At 40.8% G+C, this 26,707-nt stretch overlaps 1 protein-coding gene across 1 annotated transcript in view; it reads left to right on the top strand.

The window, feature by feature from the left end:
- The window catches only part of LOC124722666, a 509,646-nt gene that overhangs the window by 359,926 nt on the left and 123,013 nt on the right, over positions 1 to 26,707 (top strand). Inside the window, exons 12-14 of the mRNA XM_047247811.1 lie at positions 1,155 to 1,497; positions 15,669 to 15,834; positions 18,105 to 18,341. Coding sequence (XP_047103767.1) covers positions 1,155 to 1,497; positions 15,669 to 15,834; positions 18,105 to 18,341 — 746 coding nt within the window. The remainder of the gene's footprint in view (positions 1 to 1,154; positions 1,498 to 15,668; positions 15,835 to 18,104; positions 18,342 to 26,707) is intronic.

Genomic DNA, 26,707 nt, shown 5'->3' with positions numbered 1-26,707 from the left:
CATTTTTTCATCAGTCTTTTAATGTGGAGTCTCCTGATATTAAAGGCTGTGAGTAAACTTCTCTACCCAGGGCTGATATATTGCGTACCCAGTTATTAAAGTCCCTATGTATGACTGGTGGCATTTGGGATTTCCACAATGAAAATTGCAGTGGTGGCTTTACGCTCATAAGTTTGCTACCAATTCCTGTTATGACTGTGAGGGTTTCTTACTACAGTGAATAAATTCCAATCTTGTTCCTACTACATGTATTTTGTAACTAAAATGTTAATGGACTACCACAACTGAACCACACCCTTTGTCAGGATTTTGAGTTCCTTTGCCATGCCCTGTGATGAGAAAGATCTTCCCCAAAATTGTTTGCATCTCCCTAAAATTGTTTCCTGCTGTTCACCTGTCCTAAAAGATATCCTTTCCTCCATTACGCCATTTCCATTTGTAATCCCTTCCGCTATGTGCTATATCCATGTGAGAGACCCAGTTACGAGATGTAACCAATGCAGTCACCTAGTGTAAAGGCAACATACACTATGAAAGGTGCCATTTAATATATCAGCTTGACTCCAATTTCCACACTGCCATTTATGTGGGCATGAGGATCACTCAACTGTCTATTGCCAAATGACCACAGCATAACTGTGTGCGAGACAAAGATTGACCACCTGTTGGGTGAGCAGGCTACTGACCACACCACCATCATTGTCAACTGCTGCTTCGCATCTGGTTCTCTGCCACTCTGATGACACTAGCTTCTCAGAAATGTACGGATGTCTCCAACATATTGTTCAGATTTGCTATTTCACTGGTCTGAGTCTCTTCATGTCCCTGTCCTTCATCCTCCTCCACTGCTGTTCGTGCCTGAAAATCCCCCTCCACTCCCATTCAGCTTCTTACCCCTCACTTTGGTGTGGATTGTAAGACTGTGAATGTCCATCTCCCAGCAGTCCTACTCAGTTTCAGCTTCACCACCACCATCATCACTACTACCACCACTACTACAACACCCCTCACTATCCTCACAGCCTGTTTTACCATTTGCAACATGCTGCTACACTTGCCTGTGCCAGCACAAGTACTCTTCTGGATCTGTTTTCCCTAACCACATTGTTTTCGCTCCTAAAGAAAATATATGACAGTGGTACTTTTCTTTTCAGAAATGCAGGCCGCATTGGTGAAGCCTGGACCAGACCTAGTCATCTGTGATGAAGGACATCGTATCAAAAACAGCCATGCGTCTATATCTCAAGCCCTGAAACAAATTCGTAGCAAACGGCGAGTAGTGTTAACTGGGTATCCACTCCAGAACAATTTACTGGAATACTGGTGCATGGTTGACTTTGTGCGCCCAAATTATCTAGGGTCCAGAACTGAGTTTTGCAATATGTTTGAAAGACCCATTCAAAATGGCCAGTGTATCGATTCAACACCACAAGATATCCGATTGATGCGATACCGAGCTCACGTCTTACATTCCTTACTGGAGGGGTTTGTACAGAGGTATGTGCTTTCAACCAATGTTGTGGATTTTTTGTAGTTCTGCTAAGTAATAGAAAAGTTCTGCTTTCATAAACAGTAAAAAGAGTATTGTTTATATGAAATAATTACTGACATAATAGTTGTGTGTTTTAGCTGATCAGTTTTAGAGTATTTACCACAATTCATTCTATAGTAAAATGTCACAAATACAGTAATACAAGTGTCTTTTTGCAAAAAATGAGGGGATATGACCCTCTATCTTTCCTGTGATCCTGCTAACCTTAAATGTCGATGATGTTTTCTGAATGTAAATATAAGTTGTCTGGCCATAGGGATTAACCAAATGAGAAAGTGCAGTTGTTATGACAGTGGACTCATATTCAGGAGCCTGGAGTATGCTCTGTTTGGGCCCCTAAATTAGGTTTTCCATGGTTTTCTTAAATCATTTCTGGCAAATGTTGAGATGCTTCCTTCAGAAATTCCATGGCCAACCACTTGCCGTGTTCTCATAAAAACATTTTTATATATTCTATGTGTGTGTGTATTTCGAGTTATTTATTTTCATTGTATTACAATGACAAATCCTATATCATTCTGTGGTGATAATTGGATGAATAAATAAACCAAATCAGATCAATCTATATGATTCTTACGAATATCAGCGAGCTACATTGCTCTGTAAATTGTTTTTATTTTATATCATTCACAGTGAGCTCATTTCAGCATATTACTACCATCAGGTGCTCTGTAAATACATAAGTAAGTGATGGTCTTAATATAATGGTCTGTAATTATGATCATAGTTACCAACTGTCTTAATTTAATACCATCACTCACTCATGTATTTGCAGAGCACCTGCTTACGTAAGTGGATGTGGAAAACTGCCTAAATGTCAAGGTGGCCAGTGCATTGGTCCCCATCGTTAATTTGTCGGGTGGATTCGTTTTGGGGGCTAGTGCACCTCCTCATGTCTTCGAAGTGGGTACTTTAATGGGCTCGGGTATCTGAGCAGGTGTTAACATCAGTTGTTGTGACTGAAATAAGAGGAAGGAAATGCAAGTTCTATCAATATTCGTCTATGAAATAGAATGTTTGTCAGCTGTGGAACTAGAGTACAGCATCACATAATGGAATGAAAACCAAATTTTATGTTGAATAGATTTGTTGTTAAATACAAACTGTTCTTAACCATTGGTGCATTAATTGGAAAAAATATTGGAATCTGTGGAAAATTTGTCTTCTAGCATGTACATTAAAGGCAATTCAATATTTCAAAAAGATATGAAACCATTATAATAGTTGGTTTTTAATTCCCAGATGAAATGTGAAGTAAATAGTGAAAATGGTGAAATCCTTCTCCTAAAATATTAATTTATTCCGAATAAGTGTCCTGGCAACACTGGAGAATTATAATCACTGCCATGGGTAGATTCAATAGGATTAGTTGGATGAAATTTAAAATTGGGTGCAACCTTTTTAGTATTCAAACTACTGACAATGGGACAAGTATTTGAATGTGGGTTGTGGCTGACAATTTTATCAGAAAGAGCTGTCAAGGTTTGGAAGGAAATTTTAGATTACCTCATTGCTTGGGTCATAGTAAGCCAGGCAGTCATTCGCATGACTGAGCTATTGAGCTTTTTAGCCATACGTTCGAACCTGTGCAAAATGTATGTGTTGTATAACATGTATATTTCAGCACAACATAAGGTATTGTGAAATAATAAACGTCATTTGTATACAACTAATAATTTTAAGATGTCTGGTTAGTAAATGTGATTGATTCATCAGTGAACAAAAATGATTAATTATTTGCAAGTGGATAATATATCACTAACACTTTGTAAATTAATACTTGAAAGGCAGTTAGAACACATTTCAGAAAGGTATGTAACTGATATAATGGTTGGTTTTGAATTCCCAGATGAAATGTGAAGAGAAAACTTCTAGACAATTAGTAATCTTCAACTGTGAGATATTTTTTGAAACAATGGGGTACATGTAACAAAACACGGCAATTTTCACAGTCCCACATTGTTTCACTCCATTTCTTATTTTTTGTGCATAATTTGCAAGCTCTTGTTCGATGAATTTTCATTGGTGTGGGATCTATAGGTTTCAGAAAGTAACTCCGATACTGTGCATGTAGTCTCATTGGTACATCTCCAAAAACAGTCCTCATCTCAACTTGGGACTACACATTTTCTGATAATGCTTCTGCTATTTGCAGTCTATATCCGGGGTAATTCTGTTTCATTTTCATAGTGTTTTTGTTGTACAGAATATATGAATTGTATCGTGCAATATTAAACATAAAGCAAGGCTTTTCAGTACCTTTTCAAATATTTCCTCATAACAAGAAAATCTGCTAATATCCAATCTTGGTGGTCAAAACCAATAATTTCCCTGTTGTAATCAACAATACATTTTGGTTTGAAAGTATGGTTTCATTGTCTTCCATTACGTTCAGTCATTTCTACTCTTTTGTGCTGTTTAGAAATAATATGGACGTCCTGTGTATCCTTCAGCATTAAAATGCCATTGCAGCCTCTCATTATGCATTCTCCCTTTTTAAATTTTCCTCTAACAAATTCTGCTGGCATATTTGTTTTATTGAAATGTACTGTCCCACCAACATTTTTTCCATTTTCAATCAAAGTTAGAAATAGTTTCAGCGAAGAATTGAATTATCTGTGTACAAAATGCGTTCTTCATTTAGTATTGACTTTGATAACTTCGTCACAACTGTTTCAGATGAACTGTAAGCATGATGTGTTTCGTCATTCCCTTAATATATTTTAAAATTATGGCAATAGCCCTGTTGCCGACTTGCACCATTTATTTTACCCTATGTCTCACCTTCTTTGAGGAATTAAATTGTTTATAACACATGTCCCTTAAATTTCATTAACGGTTCATCGATTGCAATGTTCTCTTCCATTACATATACTTCTTTGAATTTTTTATTAAAATAGTTGAACATGATGTGACTTTGCATAATTTATCCATCTTGTCAGTCATATTGGTATTTACAAAATGTAAAAATGTAGTGATATGCAAAAATCTTTGTGTTGGCATGATGACACTTTAAGACCAGTAGTTTTGAATTTTTTAATTTTTTTTACTTCAGCCATTATTATGCATAACACAGAGGATATCTTCATTTCATTACAATTAACAGGGATCCTTGTCTGATTAGTTTTCTTTTTTGTATTTTCATTGATCATTTTTTTTCTGCATAGCTCTAAGTTTCTGTGACAATATTATCCCAAGACACATTGTCAAACATGGTATAAAAAAAAGTTTAATGTGCCTCAGTGGATTGGTGAGTTAGTAAGCAGCTGGTTACGGACACGGTAGCTCAGCGTGTGCCGATGGGCTGGCCACCCTCTGTAATAAAAGAACCTGAGTGAAGTTTTCATCGATAGAGTAAAAGAAATGTCAAGTGACATCTGCACAGAAATGCTGATGAAAAGTGATCAAGAAACAGAGAGGATAGGAAAAAAAGTGAGGTTAAGTTCCACACCCAAAAGCTAAAGGTTTTGGTTCAGTACTCTGTTGTTTCTATGACTTTTTCTGTTACTTATTGCTTATTTCATCTCTAAAAATGAGATAAATGCCAAGTCAAGTTGCACTGTGTTTTAGAGTATATGTTGAACTGTAGGTCTTCTTCTAATTGGGTGTATTACATTGCTTCAGAGGTGGGAGGAACTTATGGGGACCACCACCATGTCTAGTAAGTTGCTGGAGCCTTTAAACCAACCTTCAGGTTAAACACAGCTGTGCTTGGTTTACAATATAACAAATGCAATATGGAAATGCTTCATAAGTGGACGGCCTTAGCAGTTGCACTACCAACGTGACCCAATTTAACTGATCTGCACTTGCCAATAATTCCCCTCTCATCTTGCCAACTTGCGTAAGTATGGTACATAAGTAGTGAACGGTGAGAATGCAGCCAACAGAAACTCCTAATCTGCAGCATCTTCCACACTGCACCAAGATTGCTACCACTATCGGATATGGGTGTTTCATTGATATAATTACATAGTTTGTTCATGTCACAAAATCAGTGAACAAATTTAAAACACGGTGAATTAAATGTTCGAAGAGATTTCAGGATTGCAGGTGGTCATCATGAACTTCACTTCTTGATATTTCAACTGGGCACCTGCCAGTCATCTTCAGGTGAGCCATCGAAGACTGACAAATGTTTTCTGCGGTCTGCCTTTTATAGCGCGATGATAGTATTGCCGCGCATGCGTCAGAGTAATGTTGACAGAAGGACCACACTGCACGGCAGCAGCGCTCTCGGTGGTGGAACTGCAAAGATCAGCTGTCTTGGGCATTGCTGCTCGCCACAATCATCATAGCATTCTGGCGTCTTCGCCTGGAGCAAATACTGGTGATGACGGGCCACACATTATCCAGCTGGTGGCTGCTGTCATGGTTCATTAGATTTTCCATGAAGCATATTTCAACAGGTTCTTTTATGATGGAGTCCCAAAAAGATGTTTCTGTGGTTAAAATTAATGTCTTGTCATACTACATTGAATGTCTACTCACCGAGCGGTGGCAGAACACACACATAAAGGAAGGTTATAATTAGTCAAGCTTTCGAAGTCAGTGGCTCCTTCTACAGGCAGAATGGTTAAAGGAGAGAGTTGGTTAAACATAAAATAGGTTGCCGAAAGAGCGTCCCGAAACAAAGCAGTGTAGCCCGACTGAAACTGTTTACCAATTAATGCCAAGGAATCAACAGGAGGTACCTTTGTAAATAGAGATACTCATCAAAACTCACTAAAAGGTCCAAACTACCTAGGTGGAAAGCTCCCGGTCCATTGATAAAACCCCCCTGCAGGTCCGGGGGTTAGAATAGGCCCGAGGTATTCCTGCCTGTCATAAGAGGTGACTAAAAGGAGTCTAACACCTTTTGGCCTTTCCTCCATCCACTGTGCAGTGTCATTTTCTGTGCCGACAATGACCACGGAATTCTTTCATATCGAGCACAGTAGCCAGTCCGTTGTGATGGGGCCACCATGTACCCTGTTGGTTGTAGCCCCCTGACTACACAGGGATCGCTCTGCTGATGCCTGCACCGTTAACTCCCCATGTATGCCAAGAAGTAGATGCCCATCACCCTGGGGCATCAGGACTCCCAGCAATGGTCGTCCTGTCCGGTGGCCTTTACTGCGGCTGGGTGGCACCTGTGGGGAGGGCTTCTGTTCGTAGTGGGTGGCATCAGGGCGGATGATGCACGATGAAGCATACCACGTTGTCGCTTGCTAGTGATCAAACGCCAACAGTCTCTAAGTATTCCAAGTCTCAGTAAAATTCAAGGAAGTATGATCCTATGTCGTTCCCCTTCCTGGCCACACCATGGGAGGAATGCCGGACTAAGGATGGCAATGAAAATTATTTGCCCTGGTATCTTGTATGTACGAGATCTGATGGGGACTCTTGTCTCGATGAAGCCTATAAAAATGTCATCCTCTCCACATCACAGGCATTACTTGCTTCTGACAAGTTGGGGGATGTTTCTGTTACAATCACACCTGAAGAGAGCTTAAATATGGTCCAGGGTATTATATTCCACAGGGACCTTCTCTTGCAGTCAGACGACGAGCTGCATATCAACTTAGAATGATGAGGAGTTCATCTTACGGTGCATCCATTGGGGTCCGAGGGATAATTAGGTTGCCACCGGTGCCTTCATCTTCGCCTTCGAGGGTGACACATTACCCAAGAAGGTCAAGGTGATTGTCTACTGCTGTGATGCCGAGCCATATATCTTTTCCCCATGTGGTGCTTTAAGTGCTGGAAGCTCGACCATGTGTCTTTCCGCTGTACTTCCAACATCCCATCCCATCCCATCCCATCCCAGTACGCGCCATGTGCCCCACCTCCAATCTGTGTCAACTGTGGAGTGCATAATTCCCCTCGCTCACCAGACTGCAGGATTTTACAGCGAGAAAGGAAAATCGTGGAATACAAGACCCTGGACCGAGTGACCTACACTGAGGATAATAGGAAATTTGAGTGACTACATCCTGTGGCTGTGACCTCCTCTTATGCCGTCGCTACGAGACCAGTTGTAGCCCCATCAGTTCCATGAGTCAGTGAGCTCTACAGCGACATAAGCGCCACCCTTCCCTAGAGCACCTGATAGCCTTTAAGCAGGTCTGTGCCTGTGTTTGCCTGCTTATAAAATGATGGAAACAGGAGCGTTGGGAGAGGTATGTGTCGACCATTGGGTGCCATACATCACCTTCCCAAGTCAGGATGAAGATCAGACGTCTTTTTGTTTACCAGACCTCATCAGGTGTCCCCGGCGTTAACATCAATGGCGTGCTCTCTACCGACGCAGACCCGATTGCCGAGCACTTTGCTGAGCACTATGCTCGAGCCTCTGCATCGGAGAACTACCCCCCAGCCTTTTGCACCCTCAAATGGCGGATGGAAAGGAAAGTCCTCTCGTTCACTAGACACCACATTCAACCCTATAACTCCCCCTTTAAAGAGTGGGAGCTCCTCAGTGCCCTGGCATATTGCCCCGACACAGTTCCTGGGCCAGATCGGATCTTCAGTGAGATGATTAAACATCTCTCATCTGACTACAAGTGACGTCTCCTCATCATCTTCAACCGGATCTGGTGCGATGTCATCTCTCCATCACAATGGCAGGAGAGCACCATCATTCTGGTGCTAAGACCCGATAAAAATCCGCTTGTTGTGGATAGCTACCGGCCCATCAGTCTCGCCAACATTCTCTGTAAGCTGCTGGAACGTATGGTGTGTCGGCAGCTGGATTGAGTCCTGGTGTCATGTGGCTTACTGGCTCCCTGTCAGGGTGGCTTCAGCCAAGGTCGCTCTACCACTGATAATTTTGGTTCCTCGAGTCTGCCATCCAAACAGCCTTTTCCAGATGCAGAAACCTAGTTGCTGTCTTTTTTGACTTACGTAAAGCATATGACACGACCTTGCAACATCATATCCGTGGCACATTGTATGTGTGGGCTTTCTGGGGCCCCCTCCCGATTTTTATGCAAAACTTCCTGTCGCTCTGTACTTTCCGTGTCCAAGTTGGTGCCTTCCATAGTTCCCGCTGTATTCATGAGAATGGCGTTCTGCAGGGCTCTGTATGGAGTGTATCTCTATTTTTAGTGGCCCTTAAGGGCCTAGCAGCAGCTGTAGGGCCGTTGGTCTCCCCTTCTCTGTATGCGGATGACTTCTGCATTACGTATTGCTCCTCCAGTACTGGTGTTGCTGAGCGGCACCTACAGGGAGCCATTCATAAGGCGCAGTCATGGGCTCTAGCCTACGGCTTCCAGTTTTCAGCTGTGAAGTCATGTGTCATGCACTTTTGTCGGCATCGTACCGCTCATGTGGAACCAGAACTTTATCATAACGATGATCCACTCGCTGTAGTGGAGACATATCGATTCTTAGGACTGATTTTCGATGCCCAATTGACTTGGCTGCCTCACTTTTGTCAACTTAAATGGAAGTGCTGGCAGCACCTCAATGCCCTCCACTGCCTGAGCAACACCAACTGGGGTGCAGATTGCTCTACGGTGGTGCAGCTCTACAGAGCCCTTGTCCAATCCCGCCTTGACTATGAGAGTCTGGTTTACGGTTCAGCAGCACCCTGAGCATTGAGTTTCTCCATCCAGTGCACCACTGTGGCTTTTGCTTAGTGACAGGAGCTTTTAGAACGAGTCTGGTGACCAGTGTCCTGGTGGAGGCCAGAGCCCATCCATTGTGGATCTGACATGTGCAACTGCTCACCAGTTATGTTGCACACATTTGTAGTCCTCCTGAGCATCCAAATTACAGTCTCCTTTTCCCCCACCTGCGGCAGTCCATCTCCCGCATCAGCGGCCCAGGTGAGGGCTCACTATTGCTGTTCATGTGCGATCCCTTCTCTCCAAACTGGAGTTCTTCCCTTTACCACCTCTACTTGAGGTCCATTCACATACACCTCCCTGGTGTACACCTCGGCCGAAGCTTCGTCTGGATCTTTTGCATGCCCTAAGGACTCTGTTAACCCCATCACTCTTCGCTGTCACTTCCTCTTGATTCTTGATGTGTTCCGTGGCTCTGAAGTTGTTTCCACTGACAGCTCAATGGCTGATCGTAATGTTGGCTTCGCCTATGTCCACAGAGACCGTATTGAACAGCATTTCTTGCCTGCTGGCTGCAGTATATTCACTGCAGAGCTTGTGGCTGTATCTTGTGCTCTTCAGTACATCCGTTCCTGTTCTGATGAGTCGTTTCTTCTCTGTCCTGACTCCCTGAGCAGCCTACAAGCTATCGACCAGTGCTACCGTTGCCATCCTTTGGTATCCAACATCCAGGAGTCCCCCTCTGCCCTGGAACGGTCCAGTCGCTCAGTGGTGATTAGTGTGGACCCCAGGACACGTCGGAATCCCAGGCAATGAACTTGCTGACAGGCTGGCCAGACAGGCTACGCAGAAACTGTTCCTGGAGATGGGCATCTCTGAAACTGACATGCGTTCTGTCTTACACCGCAAGGTTTTTTGGCTTTGGGAGGTGGCTGGCATAACAGTATGCACAACAACCTGCGTGTCAATAATGAGACTGTGAATTTGTGGAAGTCTTTCCTGCAGGCTTCTCACAGGGAATCAATTGTTGTTTGTCATCTCTGCATTGGCCGTATGTGGCTCTCACACGGTTACCTCCTCCATCGCGAGGACCCACCTCAGTGTTGCTGTGGCTCCCAAATGACAGTCGTCCACCTCTTGCTGGACTGCCCACTTCTAACTTTCCTAGCACCCTACATTCGGTGTTGGGCAACAGTGCCTCAACAGCAGCTTTAGTTTTACGTTTGATTCGTGAGGATGGGTTTTATCATTTGATCTGAGTTTTAGCGCGTGTCCTTTGTCCCTCTGTCTCCTCCACCCTAGGACTTTTAGGGTAGAGGTTTTAATGTGTTGCAGAGTGGCTGGCTTCTCCTTCTTTTTATTCTCAGGGTCAGCCAGTCATGGTAATTTGCTTTCTTGTTTTTAATCTCTCTTCCCTGTTTCTTGCATCTCTCTGTGGTTTTCTTGTCCCGGTTTGTCCATTGTAGTGTTTGTTAATCCTTCTTCCGTTCTTCTGGTTCTTACTTTCTCCTGCTATTGTGCAGTACATCTTCTTTGTTTTCTTCTTTCCCTTGGGTAATTGTTCTACTGGGAACAAGGGACCAATGACCTCTTGGTTTGGTCCATCCCCCCCCCCCCTCCCCTCTCCCATTTTAACATTTTAAACCAACCAACCTATCAATCTGTTTATAAAATCTGTTGAATTCCATATATGATGCAAACATTTGCCAACCAATTGTCTGAGCAAGAAAGCAAGCTGTTTGGCTAAATCATATATGGTGTGTCAACATTACTAACTATAGGCTGTAAGGGAAGACCATCTTTGTGCACTTTAGGAAGACCACAGAGTCTTGGTGGCATGCTGTCATGTGAGGTAACAAGGAAGAGTTCAGGAGTGTACATGTCTTCCATTGCACACGTGCTGTAGGGTCATGATCATTAATCCTGTATATAATATCATTGAGTAGGCCGTGCATTTTCTCCAAATACAAACTGTGAGGTAACAAAACAGTTCAGTTAACTTTATCAGCCTTCGGCACCACTATGTCCGGATCCTCTTGAAGATTTTGTCATGCAGCCTTTTTTTCAGAGCTTATATTTCTGTTATATTACTGAGTTGAGGAGCAGCTATCAAAAGAGCATTACAGGTTTCCCTTCTTATTTCTTTGCCAGCATCCGTAGGAAGGTGTCGTGCAACTTTTTCGAAACCACTCGCAAAACTTATCAGAGGTAGTACACTTGGTGTAGGTGCAAAATTGAGTCCTTTAACCAAAACAGACCGTGTCGTATTGTCCAAATTCTTCTTCGTGAAGTTAACAGTGGATTGTTGTGCAGTTATTCCCTTTGGCGGTGGTTGTTGTGGTTCCAAACGATCAAATTTGCATTCTTATATATCCGGTCAAGCTTGCCTGAAGGCACCACATCAGCTCAATCTCGTGATACGGGAGAGACAAGTGCTGCAATTTTCAGATGTAGGTGGAACAGTTTTTTTGAAATGGAATCCCGCCTTTTGTCTCGTGTAACAGATTCTCTCCTCAACAGTAGCGTGACTGGCCTTCTCTGTTATCTTCCGTGTAGTGGCAGTGTTAATACAGTGTGCAACTCTGGCATATTTTGGTATTATGCCGTGGTCCCGACAGCTCGTTAAAAACCTTAAAGAACTTGAAAGTTTTTCTCTCTTACCACGTAGCTTGTCAAAACTTCTTCAATGTGAGGGCATCTCCTCTCCTTAAAGGCATTTGATGTGAAACTTAAAATTTTACTGGCAAATTAAAAGTTTAAAGAGATTTCGGTATTCGAGCTGGTCGTCGTAAACTTCACTCCACGATATTTCGAACTGGACACCTGCCAGTCATCTTCAGGTCAGCTATCAGTGTTTTCTGCTCTGCCTTATATAGCACGCTGATAGTATTGCCGAGCATGCGTCAGAGTCACTGTGATAGGAGGACCACACCACCCGGTGGCAGTGCCCTCACTGGTGGAACTGCAAAGATCAGCTGTCTTCGACGTTGCCGCTCGCCGCTGTCATTGGACTGTTCTGGTATCGTTCTAAGATTTCAGACCTGCTGGGATCAGTAAAGGATGACTTCTTATTTCGGAAGGTGGGAACCTACAAAATACCTTTCCAGTGTTGTATGGCCCATATAGGACAAACAACACGTGCAGTCGAAGAACTTTGCACAGAATGTAAATGTTGCACTTGCCTTCTGCAACCCAACAAGTCTGCAATAACAGAACAATTTATCACCAATGGACTTTCAATGGAGTATGACAAAACTTTAATTTTGGCCACAGTAATATCTTTTTGGGAGTCCATTATAAAAGAATCTGTTGAAATATGCATTGCAGAAAATCTAACGAACCGTGACAGCAGCTATCAGCTGGATAATGTGTGGAATCTCATCATCTCTGGGATTTGCTCAAACAGCTGATCTTCGCAGTTCCAACACCGAGGATGCAGCCACTGGGTGGTATGGTCCTTTTGTCACTATGATTATGATGCGTGCGTGGCAATATTATCAGTGCACTGTATAAGGCGGAGCGTAGAACATATTTGTTAGTCTTCGGTGGCTCACCTGAAGATGACTGGCAGGTGTCCAGTTGGACTATCGTGGAGTGAAGTTTACAATGATCGGCTGGAATCCCAAAATCTCTTTGAACAAGTTAGAGCCCAGTTGCTGATGGCTAATGTCAACAGACTTTAAATCTAAAAAACTCCTGGATGTCCAAATCCATCCGAAAGTGTTTTTGGATTAACCCTTAGTAAGCTTTCCATTAGAATATGGAATAGTTTTTTTATCTGCCATGCGTCTATGCAGTTACATTGAACTTTAGGATTCAAAAATATTGGACGAGACACTGGGTTTGAGTACACAAATGAGTTCATAATGTTGCAGGACAATGGCAACTTTTTTATCGAGAAAGTGTCAAGAGATGATTGGAAAGCCTTCCTTGCCTTTCTACACCAAATATAATTACTGCATGATTTAAACACAGATAGCTCACTTGTATTGTTGTCCATGACCAAGGGAGACTTACAACGAGCTACAGACATATAACAGCCAAAGAAATTTCAAAGACATTGGATCACGAATTTTGAATGATGTTATGACATAAAAAGAAAATTTTGTTTTGAATGTAATTTGGGAAGTGAAGCTAACATGGAATCGCAACAAATTATTTGCCAAAAAGTACAATGGAACTGATGATTTCTGTATGTGTTTTTAGAAGATTGTTAGTTGAAAGTCATATGTTGTTGTCATGAAATGAAGATGAATTCGGAGGATATAATGCACCAATATCCTCGTTGCTTGTGTGAATGTACTTTCTGTTGTGTCACAATGACAAATCTTCGAAAATCAATTACAGTTTTTAATGAGGTTTTTGACAAAAATAGTTGTTCTGAAAACTAATTTAAAAGCAACAAAAAGTATTTTTAGTTAATAAATGAGAAAGAATTAGAGTAGTAAATGTCACTGAATTTCCAATTACTCTAGTATTCATAACACGTTTTATTCACATGTTTTTGTTCAAATAAGTGAACAATATTTTGAATAACATGTTACTCGTGGATAACCATTTTTACCTGTATTCGTTATTTGCATTCAAATAAATTTTGTCCAGTTCTGGTGGTAACCTAACTGCATTGCACATGTGCACACTGCAAATTCGCTGCCTATGTGCACGTGAACGCAAATTCGTGACATCCGCACACTCAGATGTGCCATCCACAAAGTATTTGAAGTGTACTTGCACTCTCTCTCTCTCTCTCTCTCTCTCTCTCTCTCTCTCTGTAGCTGTGTGCATGCAATATGGATTGGGCATGCTGTTGCCCTGCTCTAGTACTTAGCACGGAACCACGTTTCTTACCCTTCAAATCACATATGGATTGTGGGAAGAGTTCATGGTTAAATACCTCTGTGCATCCTGCAGACAGTCTGATTTTGTAGTCATGGTTCCTAAAAGAATCTAAAGAATATCTCTAAGTTCTTCACTTAATACTGACCTTATACAGCATGGGTCACACACACTTGGGCAATATTCTAAGATAGGACACACAAGTGGTTTGTAAGTAGTCTCCTTTGTAGACAAGCTGCGTTTTCCTAGTATCCTGTCAATGAACTGAAGTCTGCCTTATCTATGCTGAAGCCTCATATCCCTACGTATTGTTGCATCTATGTATTCGAGTTGACTGATTCTAATTGTGGTCCATTGATACTCTAGTCATAGGATACTATGTTTTGTTTTATTTTGTGAAGAAACAATGGTAAGCTTATTTGAATACTATGATTTACTGTCATTTTCTGTGACATTGACTGCACAAACTATGGTTGTTGGTGATGTCAGTGTCCAATAATTCCCTCCTTGACAACTTATGCAGGGTGACCATGTTGGCTGCATAGTCTCCCTGACATGCTGGATCAGTATCAACTGATCCAGCTTTCCCCCAGGTTCAAATCTGATGTCTTTGCAAGCCATTGCAAATGTTTGATGGCTTTTGATAGTATCTCTCGCCATGCAATGACAGTTTTAATTTTTGTGGTCCTCATTAATATTATGACCTTGTGTGCATTTCATCTGCTCTGTTCTAGCCCAGTCACCATCTGATGCATGTTACTCCTGCTAACAAAGATAAAAGGTCTGCTTTGTGACACATTCCAGATCAATGTAGTATGTCGTATATGTAACAGATGTCCAAAACAGTAGAGGAGAAGCGCAAGAAATATTAAAACAGTTGAATAAAATGGTTAACTGTTGTTGCCAAACAGTGCCAGGAGTATGATCCTGAAGTGAGATAAATCCAAAGCAGCCTCTTTGTTGCCATGACAGCATAATTAAGCAGACTGCTGAAATAAAGATGTTGTTGGAAAACATTATAAGCAGGGGTAGACATTTCATTTTGAGGGAGGCTTGTGACTTGGCCTTCAATTTATTAATATCTTGCATATTACCTCCATTTGTGAGCTGAAAGATAAAAGGAGATATGTATTTCTCAGAATAACAGTGTGGTTGTAGGAAAACAAAGTCATATTAAAGAGAATAGTGGGTTCCTTCAGTTAGAAAGTGTTTTAATTTGGGCACAATGCCAACCATGTCTCGCAGTTTGCTCAGAACCATGGAGGGTGATGGGGCAGGGGAGAGATTAAGGCTAGTGTAGATAGAGCCCAGTAGGGTGCTGGGGTGAAAGGGTGTGTTTAATCTCAATTCCTTACACTATAGTGCAGTGAAACAGTTGCTAGGTGGAATAATTGTAAACCTATAAGTAATATGATGTGATATTCAAGATTGTTGTTACAGGCCATAAAGGGATACTGATGTATAGTTGTTCATGAGTAAAGAAATTATCTCAGGAAATTACTGTTCTAGAGACAAAAAAGAATGTAATCTTTCATTAGCTTATTGAAGCTAAAGATCTGAAAAAAAAGTAGCTTTTTCTGCCAACTGCACATGGAATTCAAACCACAGGCTAGCTTCTTGCTCTATACTTACTGCTTGCAGAAGAAAAATTTGAGGTGTAGAGGTTAGATTTTAATATTGTCTTTTGTATGAATAATTGATGAGAATATAATATGTATGGTTCATTCTAGGCGCAGTCATTCTGTATTACAAGTGTCTCTGCCGCAAAAAGAAGAGTATGTGCTGCTTCTCAGAATGACTCCATTTCAGCGTAAGCTGTATGACACTTTTATGAATGAGGTTGTGAGAAAGAAAGCTGTACCTAACCCATTGAAGGCTTTTGCTGTGTGTTGTAAGGTGGGTTATCTGCCATTATTGCAATAAAAAGGAATTCTTAATGTGATGCAGTGTAGTATATCTGTACTTACTGATATGTTTGGTAAAAAATTGATACACAAATTTCAACTGTTTGTATGTTTAGTTATTATAAACTTTAGAATCCCTCATGACTTGATTTATTCATTCCCTGCAGAGCCTATTGTGAAGGAAAACTTCCAAGGGACAGAAATTAACACTATGAAACCCAGACCACCGCCCCCATGAGAATCTTTGAAGACCCAAGAGTACCCTCAAACTATACATAATGAATTTATGCAGTCACCCATCCACACACGTGCGTGTGCTCACCTACATGCACACGCGCGCACCCCACACATACAGCCCCCCCCCCCCCCCCCCCCACATACACAATGCAGACATATGCCTATTTAACCGATAGTAAGGCAGTCCCTTTTATTGAAGGGGTCCCTTGAGAAAGTTTTGTTTCACAGGTATTCTGGCCAATCAAAATGACAAACTGTTTTATAGATACAAAGTAGCATGTGCCATTACATTTTGATTATACAAGGAGAAAATAAAACAACAACAAAAAGAAAGAAGTTACATTAATTTTTATCTTCACTCCCTTCTTTTGCCTATTTGTGGTATCACTATTTTTAATCATCCTCATCATCATTACCATGATAGTTTCACCTAACCAATTAAAGGTGAGCAAAGGGCAATCTATTTTTATATACAAGCATTAATAAAATTTATAATCTTGGCTGCCACAAATATTTGGCTGTTTCTTCCAAATACGTTTGCAGTTTCCAATATGGTTACTGTGGGAACTGAGAACACAGTACACCCCACCCCTCCACCCCACCCCCAATACATATCAGATTTTGCACCTACATTGATGTGAGAATGTGACAATATTCCTTCTTTTCTCACTTCCAAACTTGTTGTCTGCCCTCTACTGTTTCACTGGCTGCATAGAACCAACAGCTGACAGATCCTTTTCGTTCTAGTCATACCTTGCAGTGAATGTCGACAACATAGCTGCATGATTGTGTAAGTATTTTAGTGGAATGTATCTAGATGTTTAACATATCCTGCAAAAATATATACTATCATTGAGCATTTGTCCAATTTAAAAGTTATTTCAATTGCACCTGCAAATGGATTCAGGCAGATTGTTTATTAAATGTGGTAGATGTTCATAAAAAGCCAAGATACACAGTATAGTTGGCAGCATAATGAAATATTGCCAAATTCCGCTGAACCCCAGCTCTACCATACTCATTTTAGTTGCTCATTCATCCTAGTCCCCAGCCAAGCTGGCGTCACGGCTTCCCATCCAACTTTTCTGAATTCTTGACAATGAATCTACATCTACATCTACATTTATACTCCACAAGCCACCCAACGGTGTGTGGCGGAGAGCACTTTACGTGCCACTGTCATTACCTCCCTTTCCTGTTCCAGTCGCGTATGGTTCGCGGGAAGAACGACTTCTGGAAAGCCTCCGTGTGCACACGAATCTCTCCAATTGTACATTCATGATCTCCTCGGGAGGCATAAGTAGGGGGAAGCAATATATTCGATACCTCATCCAGAAACGCACCCTCTCGAAACCTTGCTAAACATCTCTATAACGCTATCATGCTTACCAAATAACCCTGTGACGAAACGCGCCGCTAAGAGAATCTGCATGTGACCATTATTGCCAAAGCTTCAACTGTAAATGTAAGACGACTCCTATATTGATCCATTACACAACATACAAGCATTGATCTCAGCAGCAGTAGTTCAGTTAAAGTCTTTGTTGAATGACAAGTTTTGGAAAAATCCTAGACTTCAAATTGGGTAAATACAGTACACTACTAAACAAGTAATAAACAGTCAGCCTCCACCTCAGAAAAACAACACAAACAGTTGAAACACAAAAACACCCTAAGTTTATACAATTCAAGCAAATATCTTACACTTGTCCTTTCCATCTTACAATAAATAATGGTATGTTGATGGGAAAGTATACTATATTATCACACGAATGAAAGTGCTAGGAACGGAACTGAACAGGTAATGGTATGTACATGTGTGGTTACTTATAACATACTCTCCATCTGCAGTGGTGTTCATTACAGTGCTCAACACCGCAAATACATTGTTAGAATTCTTCTTACAGTCTGACAAACAACAGAAAGCTCAGTACTGTTATGTCTGACCGTTGGTTGAACTACTCTGTTCCTCGAGTTTCCTCGACATGTGTTGAATGTTTTTGAAAAGAATTTTCTTGTTTCCAGATATGGAACCATCCAGATGTTTTGTACTATTTTCTGAAAAAACGTGCTGGTGGTGAAGATGTGGATTTAGACTTAGATGAAGCAACAGCTGCAGCGGCTAATGTAGCACCTGGAACTCCCAGTAGCAACTCTGGAACTGCAACACAGCCGAGTTCTCCACGAGGACCACCAGCTAAGAGGGGACGGGTACGTGGAAATACCAATCCTAACAGCCGTGCAAATAAACGTGATAAGAAGGTAAGTTTTTTCCTTTACCTCATAATTTTAGGTTGACGGAATCTGCAATAGTTACAGAAAACTGCGTATCACTAAAATAATGTAGTTCATAGTGTGTGTTTGTAGTCGAATAATTTTGATTGGAGATAATTACCATTTATTACTGAGTGTCTGTTGCACAATTTTAATTAGGTTATATGTTTAAGTTGCTCAGGATCATCTTCAGATCTAAGTAGATGCTTAGCGACCTGTCTTGTCTGTTCAGAACCACATATCAGATTACTCCAACATGTGGTTCTGAATAGAGAAGACAGAGTGCTGACACAGCTATTAAGACCTGTAGATGATCCTGAGCAACCAGTACATGTAATCTAATTAAAAGTGTGCAACTGAGACTGAACAATAAATGAGAATTATTTTAAATACTAATGCAGTTGCTGATTCTCAAGGGACGAATATGTCAGCTGAAGTGAATTTTGATTGGATTCAAGGAAATACTGTGTTTCATGTTTTTAAAGAACAGTCACTGTTATTGAACCAAAGTTTTTTTGCTCATGTGTTTAGAAAATCTTGTAAGTTGTTTGAATATGTGTTAACTGTAATAATCTGGCAGGAAGAAGGTGTATCAGTTTCCATAATTTGTGCTGACATTAAGTGAGAGTTACCATTAATTTATAGTTTTAATGATTTATTTACTCTGTAGCTGGAGTTGCTATCAGTTTACTGCATATGGGTTTGTGTATAGTGCCCTATTCTACTATTTGCTAGCAGAAGGTGACTATTTATGCCTACTTTAGATTTTAATGTGCATGTATTACTGTTGTTGCTGTTTTTAACATAGTTTGGGTAAATTTCAACTCAAGTATCATATAGTATATGATTTCCTATTTCATGCAATAACTTTTTTTTAAAAAAAAGGGCAGGGGGGAGGAGCTAATTTGTTGGTTTTTGGACAAATGAAATTGTAATTTGGTTGCTTTCAGTCATATTTTTTAGTCATCAAAGGGAGGTAAATGTGTCACTTTGGAATTACGAATTAGTGTAAGGGCAGTCAAATGAAAATGAGACAGATGGAAAAAATCAAGTAAACTGTTTATTGTTTCAAAAGTAATTCCCAAGACTGTTAATACATTTATCCCACTTTGAGACGAGACAGTCAGTCTTTTCATGGAAAAATGTTTGCGGTTGCCTAATGTCTTTCTTCAGGGCTGAAAAATTATGGAAATCACTTGGGGGAAAGATTGGGATTGTATGGAGGATGTGGAAGTGCTTCCCTGTGAAACTTCTACAGCTTAGATGGAACAGCCTTGGCAACATGCGGGTAGCATTACCTTGCAACAGAAAGTTGCTCTCTGTCAACATTACTTGGCCATTGGACTCCATGATGCCCTTCAATTTTTCACAGTTCCACATCCTGCTGTGCATTAATTGTGGCACCGTGCTCCTGGAAATCAGTGAACAGCACTCCCTCACAGAACAAACAATGTTGAGAAGGTCAGATGTCACTGAAAGATAGCAGCCAAGCAGGATATACTCATTTCGTTACCTCTTCTGTCATTGCTACAGTGGATGGTGCCATCAGAAATGACTGACAGCAGATGGTGGAAGTAATTCAGCTCATGTTGGGCATCAGTCGTGGTACTACTGATGCCAGCTGTTGTTTGTTCTGTGTAAATATGTGTGCATGTGACATGCTGTGTTCTCCATACATAGCACAAATGTGGGCATGAATTTCACTTCCTGAGTGACCTTTCATAGTCAAAAACCACACTAAATCTCACTGTTTCTCTTTCCTGGCCTCCACAGTGAAGTCAGATGCTGATCTCACGTTGTCTAACAGACAAATGACACAGCAGTGAATGTTCGTGCTGTTCCTTCCTAATTCCCAACAGAGGGCACTCCTATACACACACCTGCCTGCACTACCAACGAAAGCACTGTGCTCGTTATATTGTCCGTCATGCTTTCATTTGACGGCCCCTTATACTTCACCTGTCACCACTGTGGCTAAAATGTAGAGTTCTTTTTTGTGCTGATCAGTTTTCAAATTGCCACCAAGTTGTCACAGTTGACATTTTCCATAAAAAATAAATGCAGTTCTGAGCTCTGGCCCTGTCAGGCCAGTTGGGCTTATCCTCTGCCGTTGGCATCATTGGATGTGGTATGGAGGCACATGTGGCAGCACACTGTTCTCCCAGTCGTCGTCGGGTTTCTTGACCTCGGAACCACAATTAATCGGTCCAGTAGCTCCTCAGCTAACCTCATAAGGCTGAGTGCACCCAATACCAGTCCTCCCACTCAGGAAAAAATCCCTGGTGGTACCGGGAATTGAACAGGTGCTCCCTGTATATCAGCCAGCCTCACTGACCACTCAGCTGCGGAGGTGGACTGACATTTTCCACAATATTCCTAAATCGGATTGGTGAATTTATGGATTGGTTCCTGTCAAAAGAGGACATATCCCATTTTATTCTCCATCATTGGCCAGTCTGAGTTTGTGCTTAGTCCCTTGGTGATGGGACTTTAAACTGTGTGTTCTTACCCTGGTAGAAGTCTGTCATTAATTTATTGTGGAGTGTTTCTTTGATGGAACTGAAAGAACTGACTCTTGTGCACCAACAGCTGAAAAAAAAAAAAACCTTCACTGACGTTTATCATGTGTTCAGTGATGAAACCTGTGCTGTAGAATTGGAGTACTACGTGTTATACTGATATCCTGTTATTAATGTGTGTTGACCTGCACTTCAATTTTATATTGTCAATCTGCAGCTGGCAGTGTTAAAAAAAGAGTTGTTTGATCTGTGTTCGTCATTGTTCCATATTTTTCGATCCGTAGTTTTTTATGTAATGTGCTATAAGCTTTACTTCTCCATTTATATTTAGTTGTTACTATTTTCATGATATTTTACTTAATAAGAAATTGTACTTACATGAATTGTGGCTGTAATAGGTCTTAAATCGTATGCAACTAGTAAATATTATTGTGAAAAAAGTTATAAAAGTTGTGGGGAAGCATTTCTTGTTATGTTAATGAAGTTTTTATTTTCATTGCACAGGTTTGTTGATATGACTTCTTTGCATATTATTCATGAGAAAAGTATTATGCATTATTAATAACTTATTTTAGAACTGTTAGTAATGAATGTTAAGCAGCACTGGAATGTGAAACGTAAAACTGTCTGGGTGTGTAGATTATTCTGTGAAATTTTGGATGAACTGCCGAATGTATTTAAAATGCTTCCCGATGTTTCAGTGCAGAATCTTCTGCCTAATTTCAGGTGAATGCTGGCAAAAATACACTGAACTTGCCTTTATAAGACCCTGCTGGCATGTGCATTTGTACCCAGTTGTCTCTGTGCATGTGCTGCTTGAACACATGCGCTTTTGCTGCATATCAGTGTGTTGCATTGTGCAACATCTGTGGTGAAAGCCCACTTAATCAATTAATCATCTTCACTGCATAAAATTGCAGGAGGATGCCTGCTATACAGAGCACGAAGTTTTAATGTGACAGGGTTACATGAGGAATGAAACTGGGAGCCTCCATCTCAGTTGGTAAGGGACTGAGACTGTCCTATTTCCATTGATTAATTGATGACGGAGCTATGAAAGTGTGACGTATGAGGCACAATTTTTGTCTCATTCTATTTCATTGAATGATTTGTAGAAACAGTGTTCGGTGAAAGCAGACCTGCTGGCTTGGAGGAGACAGGTTTGCCACTTGTGTTCCATGATGTGATCCCAAACAGTGCACATCATTTTTCCTGCATAAGATTTGCTGCACTCATATGAAATCCTATAAACACTTGACTTCAGCAACTTGTCTTCGATAGATTCCAAAAATGTCAATTTTTGGTGGGGGATGGGAAATTACTTTAAACGTTTTTGGAAGGTGACCATTAACAGTCATCAAGTAATGTATAAAATGTATGTTTGACCATCAGCTGCCTTGGTTTTTATTATATATATATATATATATATATATATATATATATATATATATATATATATATATATATATATATATATATATATATATATAAAAAGAAAGATGATGAAACTTAACAAACAAAAGCGCTGGCAGGTCGATAGACACACAAACAAACACAAACATACACACAAAATTCTAGCTTTCGCAACCAATGGTTGCCTCGTCAGGAAAGAGGGAAGGAGAAGGAAAGACAAAAGGATATGGGTTTTAAGGGAGAGGGTAAGGAGTCATTCCAATCCCGGGAGCGGAAAGACTTACCTTAGGGGGAAAAAAGGACAGGTATACACTCGCACACACACACATATCCATCCACACATACACAGACACAAGCAGACATATATATATATATATATATATATATATATATATATATATATATATATATATATATAGACCACTTTCAGTCACAGACCATCTTCACAGATTCTATTCAAAGATACAAAAAAATACATGTAGTATACAGGAAATTTTACAAATTTTTTCCAAGGAAGTGTAAAATATACGTCAGTACTTACAGGGTTGAAACAGTTTAAGCCAAAACATCACATCTGTTATTACTTAAATAGTGGTCACGTCGCCGTATGCCACACACGACTTTTAAAGGCAAACATACCAATAATGTGTGCAAACAGAGCAGCACTGAAGAGATCATCAGAGGGATAAGTGTTACAACTGTGCAAAATATTGAGGAGTTGGTCAAAGATCTTTAGAAAGTATTTTCGTCATATGGTACAAAAATATCTTGATAAGTTTCATGATAAATAAAGGGGACTGGAGTATCTTTGGTGAACATCTTTGGTATAGCTTCACACGTAAAAAGAGAAAAGAAGCTGCTATCCCCAAAATGTAGAATAATATCACTCTTTCAATATAGGGTAGAAATCATTATAAAACCCTAATGTTAAAGAGTAGCATAATCATTGCATATACTTGATGAAATGTAGAATATCAAATGTCAATTTTATCATAAACATACTGAAAATAATATCCATAACATAAAAAAGCCAAAATACAGTGTTAAGAAATAGCTTGAAATATTACCAAGCATTCATATACATCTGAGCTACAGTAGTGAACCATTAAGGTAAAATATTGACTACATTTAGAGGAAAATGTCATATGTAATTAAAGTTTAGTTAACATGCTTAATTAGAAGCCCAGTATATCAGTAATACTAATACCATAAACAAGGGGAGGAGGGTAAATAACCACAGCATAACCAATCATAACCATAACCACAAATAGTGGTAGTGATGAGTAACTTTCTTTGCCAAAGTAAAACTTTAGTTAAAAAGCATTATAGGCTCAGCCACTAAGGGTGTATTTTGAGAGGTAAATAGAAAAAACTTTTCAGCTAATCCAGGAAAGTGATTACTAAACTAAATATGTACTTGCATGTCTAGAGACATAAAAAACATTAAGCAGAATGTAGACCTTAGGCTACAGATGACTTATCTAATACATCATTTCATGAAAGTTATGCATATAATAGCATTTGACAATAACAGTTTTAATTAAGAAGGAAACATATGACCCATTACTCATTTAAATGAGAACTACATCTTAGAGTAAGAACATACTTCACACAAAAGGCAACGTGTTGAGCGGAAGTCCATGTCAAATATAATAAAAGTTAAAAATAGAATCATTGGATGTTTAACATACTAAATGTAAAGCAACAGGGGAGAAATTATAACCATTTTGTAAAATATGATCTAATCAAATAGAAGCTACTGTAAATTTGTACCTTTAATGGAACATTGGCTCATAGGACCATGAGTTATGTTATAACTCCTGGAATAGCTGAATGCTATTCAATGGGTTCACAGTGAAATCTAACTTCTTCTGGAAAATGTTACAGTGAAGGCAAGAAATTAATTCTATACTACTTTTTAACACTGGAGACCTACACTATGTGATGAAAAGTATCTGGACACCTGGCTGAAAATAACTTACAAGTTTGTGGCCCCATCCATCAGTAATGATTGAATTCAGTATGGTGTTGGCCCAACCTTTGCCTTGATGACAGCTTCCACTCTTGCAGGCATACGTTCAATCAGGTGCTGGAAGGTTTCGTGGTGAATGACAGCCCATTTTTCTTAGAGTGCTGCACTGAGGAGAGGTATCGATGTCGGTTGGTGAGGCCTGGCACGAAGTCGGCATTCTGTGCAGGTCCGTCCATTACAGGGACGTTATTGTCGTGTAACCATTCTGCCACAGGCCGTGCATTCTGAACAGGTGCTCGATCATGTTGAAAGATGCAGTCACCATCCCCAAATTACTGTTCAACAGTGGGAAGCAAGGAGGTGCTTAAAACATCAATGTTGGCCTGTGCTGTGATAGTGCCACACAAAACAACAGAAAGGGGGGGGGGGGAAATTACATGAAAAACACGACCACACCGTAACACCACTGCCCCCTATTTTACTGTTAGCACAGCACACACTGGCAGAGGACGTTCACCGGGCATTCGCCATACCCACACCCTGCCACTGGATCACCACATAGTGTACCGTGATTTGTCACTCTACACAGCGTTTTTCCACTGTTCAGTCACCCAATGTTTGTAACTTCGTATTATAAATTGTGTATTATGAGGAGGTATGACAACCCCCTACCCCATTCTCTACTTTGAAACATGGTGTCCTCTGAAGGTGATCCTTTAGTTAGAGGGACTTGCTTTAAGCAGGCATACCTATCAGCTGACTTCAATCCAAAAAAGGTGCAGCTCTAACACCAACTACTACAGGAATTTTTCCATGAGTGATCCCAGCACCACCCACTACACTGTCAACTATAAGCTTTGCCAGCCTCCCCTTCACATTCTTATTGAGGTGCAGGCCATGCCTAGTGAAACCCGATCTACTGATAGACTTACGTAACTGGGACCACTGAAATGTGACCCATGCCCTCTGCCATCAGTGCCCTCTCCAGCCCCATGTTCATGCACCTAAGAGCTGCATGAAGATGAGGCTGATCATGACGCTGAAAGAGTTGCACAAAATGCACATTAGTGCCACGAGTTTAAGTAGCTGTCTTTACCAGATCACCACCAACATAATATTCCCCATCCCTATCAAGACTATTCCCTGCTCCACCCACTGTAACTACCTGATCCTCTTTCGTAAAATTCGTACATAACTCCCCTATACTGTCAGTCACCTGAGCCAATGCTGCACTAGGCTTCGCAATGCTGGTGGCCTGGTACTCACTCCCCAACACTTCCTGCAACTGCTGGCCCACACCTCTACTGTGTGAACTACCTAGCAGCAGAAACGTTTCCTTCTGTTACACTTTGCAACTGACCTAGGCCTCCTTACTGCTGAGCATTGTTGCAAGTTTCCTTCACCTACAGCTACAAGAGGCTCCTCTCCACTCAGTGCTGACAGTTGGTCAAATCTATTGCATATACACAAAGTACAACTGTCTTAATACCTCCTCCTCCTAGCTGCCTTCTTGCCAACTGCCATTTCCCATTCCCCAGCACCCATCACTCTCCTCAACCTATCTAGTTCCTTCTTTGCATATTGTAACTGCACCTGATGGGCACAGTTCTTATGCTCCTGCTCCTCTACCTACTTACTTCCACTACAGATTCTGCAGTCCCAGGAGAGGATCTCGCTAGAATGCCCACTGGTTTCTCCATTGCATTCTCCCCAATGAAAATACTTCAAACAAATCCTACATCCAAAATGTTCGTGTTTGTGAGATCGGCCAAATACAGCTTAGAGCTACATTGGACAGACGTTTATAGGATTCTGTTATGAGGCAAATCTTATGTATGACAAACAACGTACATTGTTCAGATGTGGGTCATGGACCACCAGTGGTGTAATTGCCTCCTCCAAGCCAGCAGATCTCATATTAATGAACACTATTTCTGCTGGTCATTCAGTGAAATACAATGAACAAAAAACAATGTGCCCCATACACCAAACTTTTGGAGCTCCATCATAGATGAATCAGTGAAAATATGACTGTCTCAGTCCCTTGTCAATTGGAACGGTGGCTTTCAGTTAAGAGTCTACACAGAATCCTGTCACAGAAAATCTTCATGCTCTGTGTAGCTGGCATCCTTCTGCGATTTTATCATGTGAAGATGATTAATCTGTTACCGATGAAGTTAGATTTCACCACGAGGGCATGCAACACTGCGCACTGACAAGCAGCAGAAGGACTGTGCTCAAGCAGTGCATGCACAGTCACAACTGAGTACACCACTTCACACATTTGCCAGGAGGATCTTAAATAGGTGAGCTTAGCATAGTTTTGCAAGTATTCACCTCAAGATGGCCAGAAGACTCTGTGCCAAAGTATCGTGGCAATTAGCTACAGACATTTGGTAATTCACACAAAATTTCATAGAACAAGCATTAGAATACTTCCTCACAAACTG

This window comes from Schistocerca piceifrons, chromosome X (genome assembly GCF_021461385.2).
Source record: "Schistocerca piceifrons isolate TAMUIC-IGC-003096 chromosome X, iqSchPice1.1, whole genome shotgun sequence".
Classification (NCBI taxonomy): Eukaryota; Metazoa; Arthropoda; class Insecta; order Orthoptera; family Acrididae; genus Schistocerca; species Schistocerca piceifrons.
This window is presented reverse-complemented; position numbering and strand designations above follow the sequence as displayed.